The sequence below is a fragment of the Rhagoletis pomonella genome, unplaced genomic scaffold, assembly GCF_013731165.1.
Source record: "Rhagoletis pomonella isolate Grant_MI unplaced genomic scaffold, Rhpom_1.0 Rhpom_scaffold_00015, whole genome shotgun sequence".
NCBI classification, from domain to species: domain Eukaryota; kingdom Metazoa; phylum Arthropoda; class Insecta; order Diptera; family Tephritidae; genus Rhagoletis; species Rhagoletis pomonella.
In genome coordinates this window covers 687409-697201 of record NW_023458569.1, presented here as the reverse complement: position 1 = coordinate 697201, position 9793 = coordinate 687409, and the positions used below count along the sequence as shown (strand labels likewise).

Below are 9793 nucleotides of genomic sequence, written 5' to 3'. Positions count from 1 at the left end.
ATGCAATTCCAAATCGTGTCCTCAAGCTTGCTGTAGCTGCGAACCCTAAAGTGTTCGTCGATAGTTTTAACGAATGCTTTAAAGAAGGAGTATTTCCTGATGCATGGAAGCGCCAGCGGCTAGTTCTATTGCCGAAAACTGGGAAGCCACCAGAAGATCCCTCAGCATATCGTCCTATATGCATGTTGGATACGACGGGCAAGTTGGTCGAACGCATAATCAGCGATAGACTGCTAGAAGCAATAGAGGAAAAGGGAGGCCTCTCAGAGACACAGTTCGGCTTCAGAAAGGGGTGGTCAACTGTAGATGTAGCCAGTTTAGTAAAGCTGTTGGCGGAAGATGCAATCAGTGGCGAAAGGTGGAAGGGAGGAGCAAAGGAGTACTGCTTGCTTGTCACCCTCGATGTAAAAAATGCTTTCAACACTGCAAGTTGGAAACACATAAACGCTGCTCTACGCAGATTCGAGGTACCCGCATACCTTCGCAAGATTGTAGACAACTACCTAGCAAATAGAGTGCTACTGTACAATACGGGGAACGGTGTCAAAGAACATAAAGTCTCGGCTGGAGTACCACAGGGTTCGGTTCTGGGTCCAATTCTTTGGAATATCATGTGTGGCCCTAAAATACCTAGGCATAATGTTTGATGCGAGGCTTACCTTCAAGACGCACATTGATTATGCTGTCGAGAAAGCCGAAAAGGTGGCAGGGGCACTAACAAGGGTTATGCTGAACGTAGGAGGCCCGAAACAACAGCGTAGGCAGCTATACGCAAGCGTCGTGCGCAGTGTGCTGCTCTATGGTGCACAAATCTGGTATGAAGCGTTCAGCAAGACGTCATATGTACGAGAAGCAAGGTCTTTGCACAGATTTTGCGCTATCAAAGTATGCAGTGCATTCCGAACTACGTCTGAAGAAGCAGCACTAGTGGTGGCAGGACTCTGCCCCATTGACATTCTAGTGGAAGTGACAGGCCCCAGGCCTATAAACCGAACGAGACGCGAAGAGGTGACACAGAGGTGCTTGCAGCAATGGCAAACGAGGTGGGACCGCGCAGCCAGCGGTCGTTGGACGCACCGCCTCATACCCTCGACATCAAGGTGGGTAAGTAGGGAGCATGGGGAAGTGGACTTCCATTTGACCCAAATATTGACAGGGCATGGGCGCTTTAAATCATATTTATACCGATTTAAGCACGAAGACGATCCCTTCTGCACCTTCTGTGCAAAGGATATTATTGAAGACGCTGAACACTGCTTTTTCGTCTGTCCGAGGTTTGCAATCGAAAGGGATGACTCGAGCAGGAAGGTGGGGAGGCCACTTACGGTTCATAACCTTGTGGATACTATGCTTGAGTCAGAAGATAACTGGTCCGTTGTTTGCAATTTGGCAAGCACAATTTCATCTAAATTGCGTCGAGCGGAACAACTCCGCAGAATTTCATAGATTGGCAATAGGCCGCTCCCACTCCGCGAAGTAATACCTTACGGTAGTTCCACGGTGGGAGGGAAACGGAGCAGGGGTGGGTTTTTAGTGCGGTGAGCTGAAAGGCAAGTCCCACACTTTTCGGCTTTCAATGCTTTGTGCCACCTCTACAAAAAAAAAAAAAAAAAAAAACATACATACATATCGCACACCGTCTTCAAAAGAGTCACAACTCAAAATAATACGTTTGTCAGAAAATGCGAAAAACTATTTCTTAACACATGATAATCATATGGGCAAGGGCTACTTTACCTTAGGTTTTTTTTTTAACAAATTATAACAAAATTTGCTCCAGATTCTGCTGAAAGGTAAATAAAAGCTCTGCGTACATTTTGAGCGCAAAATCTCAATAATGCCAAATTTTGAGTTGTGACTCTTTTGAAGACGGTGTGTGATATGTACTTAGGTATGTATATCAGCATTTTAGTTGAAAGTACGTTTTGCTCGTCGCTCCCTTCATGGCCCCACTACATTTCTATCCTTAGTTGTATTCAGATACCACAAATGTATGTTTTCTTCGAAAATACTCAAGTACTACCAGTAGAGTACTCTACTGTCAAATACCTTTTACTCGCAGTAGTTGCGGAAGGCAAAGTAAATACTCTACGCGTCTTGCTATTGATCGGTAGTTTACGTACGCTTGCAGAAACTGGTTTATGCTTACTCACACTTGACCCGAACGATGAGAGTAAAGGAGGGAAAGTATTTGCGCGGCGATCGGATGTCTTGTTAGGCCGTTTAAATGGAATTGCGCAGGAGTTTAATACATACATATTTACTATGTATCCCAGTATGGGGGCGCTTGCTTGGCCACCTTCGGGCTGTTTAGCTTAAGGATGGGTAAATTCGATATTCGAATTTTAGCTCCAAAATGGCGAATTTTTGAAGTCGAACTTTGTGTTACTAAAATTCGGATAAAATCGAATTTTTCTAGAAAAATTCGAATTTCATCTTTATTTCCAAAAAATCAACTCTTCAACTTTCTTCTCTCTGGCCACATTTACCATCACTGTTTGTGGCACTCCATTTGTCTTAGAGATGCAAGTAAAAAAATACATGTTTTTCGATCTGATGCATCGAGAAAAAAAATCTGTGGCAAGAAAATTTAAAAAATTTTTTTTATAAAAATAGTTTTTTGTTGATTTTTTATTTTAAACTTTTAGAGGCTTTTACGTTGGTAGCACGAAGCTTTTGCCTGAGAAGACCCCTAGTAAAATTTTCCGGAGAATGATTTTCTAGAATATATCAATCCTCTAACGACCTTCCAAATTTGTTTTTTGCGGGATTTATTGAAGTAAGGGTCAAACTGACGCTTTTAACCTTTAAATTCGCTCAGACATTTATCTTAACTATTTTTTCGTCTTTTCTGAACACTACTCAGGCCGAGACATGAAAACTTTAGTAGGCTATAAAATAAAAATACGAGCTAACTTTTGCAAATCAACCGAGTGTTTTACTAATGGATGGGTATGCTTTCAGAAAATGTCAAGAAAGTCCGTGCTGGTTTCGGCTGTCCCACAGTGTAATTTGAGTTTAACTTTTTAAACAGGTGGCCACTCTGTTCAAGCACCTCAAAAATATTTAAATTGTTGCATAGTATTTTAAACACAACACTTATTTAACTAGATTCGATTTTTCAAACTGGAGGCACCCCTCCTAAATGTAATTAAATAATTAAGTTTATTCAAAACCATTTCGATTGATACCCGTATAGGGGTAATTTATTTAACTTATCTAATAATTTGATTCTGATTTTCTTACATATGGCACAAAACTAAAACCATATTACACATCCACATGGCAAGCCCTTTCATTTGACACTTGCCTCCTTTTTGAAAATTGAACGAACGATACAGATTTTATGACTTGGTGTTAAATATTTAACGCAAACATCTCCGAATTCGATTAAGAAGTTTCACTTCAAACATTTTTTGGAAAATTCGAATGAGAAGCTATGATAAAGTGATCCCTGTAGCTTCCGTTTACGTGCTTATTTCAGGCCATTGGGCATTTCTAATTGTAATTTAGGTTTAATACCTCAGTGGATAGTTTTCCACAGCATAAAAAACGAGCATCTGTATTTAAGTAAATACTCTATTTTTGCAGATATGCTATAACTGACTGTGTCCAAAATGCACGGGATTTTGCAAATTTAAATTGGCGTATGTTAAAGGCTTTACAAAATCCTTCGACATGTTTCACTGGATGGAAATACCATTAATATTTATAATTTTTCAAGGTAAGTAATGACTTTCATTCTTAACAATTTTTAACTTGAATGCATTCAATATATCGATGGCTGAGTTGAAGATCGACCTATCTTGGCAGCCAGTTCGAAAACGCTTTATCTCAAAAAACTTTTCAAGAACGCCCTATTTCAGAATTCGTTTCAAAAACGCCCTATATCAGCATATTTTCAATACATTTTGAAGTGAGATAGGGCGTTTTTGAACCGAATTTAGAGATATGGTGTTTTTCAATTAAATTCTGAAATAGGCCGTTCTTGAAAAGTTTTTTGAGATAGAGCGTTTTCGAACTGGCTGCCGAGATAGGTTGATCTTCCACTCAGGCATCGATATGTAAGTACATTAGGGTGATTCATAACGAAAAGACTTTTGAATTTCGACTGAGAAAGTTCGGATTCTTGAAGATAATATGAAGACAAGTTCCCCCTAAATTTTAAGCTTATTTGAACAAGATTTAGAGGCCGCTCAACGCTGTTGTTTATTTTCCGCAAACTGCGGACTTTAAATGCAACTTTAAAACCAATTAGATATATTTCCATCAAGTTTTGTTGGATTTGGCTGAAATTTTGTAAGTTGGTTCCATAATATCATTTTATTGGAAGACAATTGATTTAAGGTAAATTAGTTTTAAACACTTTTATTAATTAGTCAGTAATCCTTTTTTTGTTCCTTAACCAATGAGCACATGTTTGATATATATATGATCACATTCTAACTCATTTCAATAGTAGACCTCATCACTAAATATTAATAAACATCAAAAAAAAATCATCAAATAAACATCACTTATATGTAATCATACGCTTCCAAAAACCTATCTCACGAAAGTTACATAAAATAAATCGTATTTTTTACCAAATTCTTTTTTCACATATGTACATATGGACAATTCTTAACGCATGCAACAAGCAATGCCATCGAGGTAGCGCTGCATAGCCTTTGAGTCCTGCTATCGCCTCATTGCCAACATTGCGCACAATGCACTAAATCAAGCATGTGATCAGTGTTGCCACACATGGGCTTGATTGGATTTTGGTAGGTTTCGGGACAATGAGTAATAGTTATTTGCGAAAAACAGAAAATATGTATCTCTTAACATTTTAGCAACCTTTTTTACACGAATATTTTACCGATGCCTTAGTAAAACGGCGGCCGCAAACATGTAAATATACCTGATTTCTAAGTACAAACTTATACCCTTATTATTGTCAATATACAATACGTCACGTAACGGTGAAAAGGTGCCAAGTCCATTTTTGCAAATTCTTCAGGAGAGACGAAAAATCGACGTAGTTTCATATTACCTGCCATTCCGCATCAAACACTTAAGTTTGGAAAAAATGGACTTGGCACCTTTTCACCTTTAGGTAGCGATATAATTTATGGCGTACTTGGACTAAGATTCCAAAAAAGTCTGCCAATGGGCTCATACCTAACCATATTCCAGGCGGAAGTCTTCCCAATCGAAGTCTGTGTTCGCGAATGCCTTCGTAGAAGGAAAATGTAGCCAGAATAAATATTGTGTCGGATAGTCAGGCAGTGTTACAGGCCTTACAGTCTTTTTAAACGGCATCAAGGCTTGTGAACTCTTGAACCACCTGGGAGCCCACAATAGCCTAAGGCTGTGGAGGGTTCAGGGACATGAAGGGTTTGAAGGCAACGAAAGGGCTGACTGTCTCGCAAAGTGTGTAGCACAAATGCGTCTGCGTGGTCCCGAGCCTTTCTGCGGTACATCTAAAGGATGCACCGAAGACCTACTTAGAAACTAGCTGGGAATAACCTCCAATATCTGCCCACTGGCGGAAGTCAAAGGGAAAAAGACAATTAGAGAGATGCATAACTCTTTCCAGGGGAATTCCGAAAGACACCTTGAACTTATACCTCTTACTGGCAACCTGACATCACACTGCAAGTTAACGTGCTGTTGGAATTAAATGGGTCTCTCTATAGAGACGGATTGTGGGTTTTGTGGGCTGGTGAAGGAAACCCCAGAGTATATTCTATGTGCCTGCCCACGAAGCATGAATCGTAGATTGATACACCTGGGAGAACGATTGTCTTCTCCATCTTAAATTTGGAACATGGCATCATTCAAAGTGCTGAGCTTTTTAAATAGCCCAAGGTTGGAGTGATTACAATTAGGATTTAGCACAATATGTCTTCTTAAGTCGCAGCGCGAGTATCTCCGACGTGATAATAATAATATCGTCACTAAACACGAAAGAGAAGCTCGGGTGTTTTGACGACGAAAAAAGGGCGCGTGAAAAAAATTTGCGAAAAGACGCGTAAACATGACTTCAATCTCATTCCGGAAAAACTCTTTAGGGATTTCGTATACTGTTCACTCGCAAACATAGTAGACCGCGAATATAAGTTTATGCGTATTTCTTCGCCGTCAAAGAGGTTAACCGGCTTTTTTTGCCGTCACCTATGTTAAAAGTCTGGGCCTGTTCGAGGCACGTAATAAAAGCGGCATTACTGCTGTACTGATGAGAAATGGCAACATGGTTGCAACTGCCCAACTGATAATACATTGCTAGAAATTCACACAGAACGCGATACTTTAATAATTCGCGCAACACTGCGGTTGTGATTGCAACTCGAACAAGCCCTATTTCTTCGCCGAAATTTTTTTTATGCGTCTTTTTTCGCTGTCAACTTTTGAGCTCGCGTCTTTATTGGTATCTAGTGACGATATGTATGCATGTGTAAAGAGACATACATTCGGATAAGTCTGTACATTATAATGAATCGTTATACGCAGTTAATTTCTTTTTATTTTACTAGCTGTGTTTTAGTTTTACTAAATGTTATGTTAGCTATGTTTGTAATCATGATAAAAACATAACAAGGTAAAACCATTGAGAGGCAGTCTGACGTTTGCCAACAATATAATTTTAAAATTCAAAATTCAAACTCACACACACATTCTCATTCAGCCTTATCATTCTCCCCGAACCGGTTCACTTTTTGTTTCCATGGTTTTACTATGGGCTTAAATGCTTTAAGTTCTGTATACTGTCGCAAACGTCAAGCTGTGAAGTTCTACTTATTTTGTGCCTTGATTGGTCTTTGTATTTTGCAAATTTTATTGTGCTAATTTTGAGTAAAAGTTGCTATAAAAAGTGCCTACGAGCATCCTAGTGTGATAATAACCGAAGCTAAGTGAAAGTTTTGTGATTTTTGTGGTTTTTATTAAATTTAATTAAATTTCACTAGCTTACATCTAATCTTGCCGAGTCATTTGTTGTTATCATTGTTGTTGTTATTCCTTTGTAGTTAACTGAGATCGTTTCTATTTTTGCACATTTCTTTTTGCTCTTTTTGTTTACTTCGTTTAGTATTTCTTGTCACAGCTGTTTGCGCTGCGTTTATTAAGTGTCATAATACAGTGATACTCAAACTGTTCGCTACATATATTTTTAAGCTAAATACATCAGCTCCTAAATTGTTGTGTGTGTTGTGTTAAACTTTTTTTGCTTGTCGTTTTATTAACATAAGTGTTATTAAATCTTTCAATATGAAGTGTGATCTTGATAACTGCCAAATTAAAAGCGAATCTGAACGCTACTTATCGTGCTGGCTCTGTGATGGTATTTGCCATCTAAAATGTGCTGGTTTGACAGGAAGAATTCTGGACGCTATTAATGATGGCAAAGGTCTTCGCTGGTCTTGCTTAAAGTGCAGGTCAACCGAAGTTGATCTCTTTAAGTTGTTTAGGCAAACCAGAAATGGGTTTTCTGAGGTAAGGAGAGAGTTGTCGGTACTGACCGAAAAATTTAAACATTATGAAAATGTATTTAAATCTTTTAAATGCTTAGATACCGTACAATCGATGAAGGACATTCATGTGTCAAAACGTAAGCGTCTTCAGAGTCCGCCTAATGAAAGGACCGTTCCACGTCAGAACAATCTTCCGAATGACTTAATTAATCTTTCTTCTCCATGTCCACAGACAACGGAGTTATCTTCCTCAAAAGAACATATATCAAAGTCTGCTTCTAAGAATAACGACCCTGCAGTATCTTCCCCGTCCCCCGTTGAAGTTGTGGCACCGCCATCTAATCTTCCAACGCTTACTCTACCCTCAATTAGTAACTCAGTTACTCAACCCCGTCCGCCGGTAATCTAGTCTGATACTAGGAGACTGGTTGTGGTTCCCCCAAAGAAGTCTATATTTGTATCTAGATTTTCGAGGGATAGTTCCGAGGACGATATAAAGTTTTACATCTTGTCCAAAGTTAAAACTGTCAACTTAAGTATCAGAAAATTTAATTTTAAATATGAAAGAAATATTTCTTCATTTAAAATAGACGTAAATTTAGAAAATTTTGACATGCTGCTTAGTAGTTCTTTTTGGCCCTCCGGAGCTTTCGTTCGTGAATTTGAGTATAGGCCCAACAAAAATAATAATTTAGCAAATATTCCCCGTCAGAACACAGAACCAAAAAACTGATTACTAAATCTGCTTTAAGTATTTATTATCAAAACGTAAGAGGCATAAATACTAAATTAACGAATTTATATCTTAATGGCCTTGAATGCAATTATAATATAATTTCTTTGACTGAAACTTGGCTCAAACCTCACACTTTTAATTCAGAGATTCTTTCAAATAATTATCATATCTACAGAAAAGATCGGGAGGACAGGGTCGGCGGTGGCGTACTCTTTGCCGTAGACTCTTCAATACCATCTGAAGAAGTCAGTCTTCCACACATTGAATCTGCAGAATTCAAATGCATTCGTGTTCAGGTTGGAAGGGGGTTTACTTACTTAGCTCTATGCTATATTCCTCCCCGATCTGACTTATCGGTGTATTCACAACATGTATCTTTACTGAAATCAATTAATTCAATGATTAAACCCTCTGATTCATTGATTGTGTTGGGTGACTTTAATTTACCAAATGTATCATGGAACATCATTGACAATGATATTGTACCTTTCTCGTCTAGCGCGTGCAACAACGTATTTTTAGAGGAGATGGCAGAACTCTGCCTGAATCAAGTTAATGTACTTCGCAATAAGTTTGGCAAAGTATTAGATCTTGTTTATGTTGATGATGCATCTAAGTCGGCTGTAAATAAATGTGACCCACTAGTTTTGCCCGAAGATGTCTACCACCCTGCTATTGAGATATCTTACGAAATTATAAACGATGGTCAAAATTGCGATGTCCAAACATACGAACCAAATATTCGCTTTGATTTTTCGAAAGCCAACTTTAAAAAACTGAATAAAGAATTGTCTAAATTGTCGTGGCCTATATACAATGAAAAAGTTGAGCAAAGCGTTGCACATTTTAATCGTACTGTACATAGATTATTTGAAAAGTATGTGCCTCAACGCATGTGTGTTCCTGAGGAACAAACACAGTTATGGTTCACTAAATAACTGAGAAACTTGAAAAACAGAAAGTCACGTTATTTTAGATTACACAAAAAAACCGGCTTACACTCATACTATGTAAAATACTCACTTTTGCGTCACAAGTTCTTTGAATTAAACAAAAAGTGTTATAAAGATTACTTGTGTAAAATCAAACGACGTATAATATATAACCCCAAATCATTTTATGATTTCGTAAACTCCAAGCGAAATGTACGGGGGTTTCCTTCCGCCATGAAGTATCAAAATACCGTCTCTGGTGATAATCAAACAATTTCTAACATGTTCGCTCAATTTTTTAAATCCAATTATTCCACTAACTCCCAAGCATACTTTGGTTATCCTTTTAAACTAAGTCCAATTAACTCAATACATAACCCTATAATATCTCCCGATGATGTTTTAGTTTACCTGAAGTCCTTAAAGCAGTCTTTTAGTTATGGTCCTGACCAGATCCCCACTTGTTTTCTTAGAAATTGTGCTGATTATCTCTATGAGCCGTTAACAGCCTTATTTAATTTGTCTCTTAAAGAGGGCGTTTTTCCAACTGTATGGAAGGAATCGTTCATAACCCCCTTACATAAAAGCGATAGCAGGTCTTCAGTGGAGAACTACCGGGGCATGGCTAAGCTTTCTGCAATTCCTAAATTATTTGAAGCAATTATAACAAA

The 9793-nt window shown here is 38.3% G+C and overlaps 2 protein-coding genes across 5 annotated transcripts in view; one reads left to right on the top strand and one right to left on the bottom strand.

Annotated features, from left to right (window-relative positions):
• LOC118749364 overlaps nucleotides 1–9793 on the bottom strand; it is a 910564-nt gene that overhangs the window by 632226 nt on the left and 268545 nt on the right. The window lies entirely within an intron of this gene.
• The window catches only part of LOC118749371, a 228034-nt gene that overhangs the window by 37531 nt on the left and 180710 nt on the right, over nucleotides 1–9793 (top strand). For all 3 annotated transcript variants that reach the window (XM_036484170.1, XM_036484169.1, XM_036484168.1), the window contains one exon: nucleotides 3592–3724. In XM_036484170.1, coding sequence (XP_036340063.1) covers nucleotides 3679–3724 — 46 coding nt within the window. In that variant the 5' untranslated portion in view covers nucleotides 3592–3678. The remainder of the gene's footprint in view (nucleotides 1–3591; nucleotides 3725–9793) is intronic.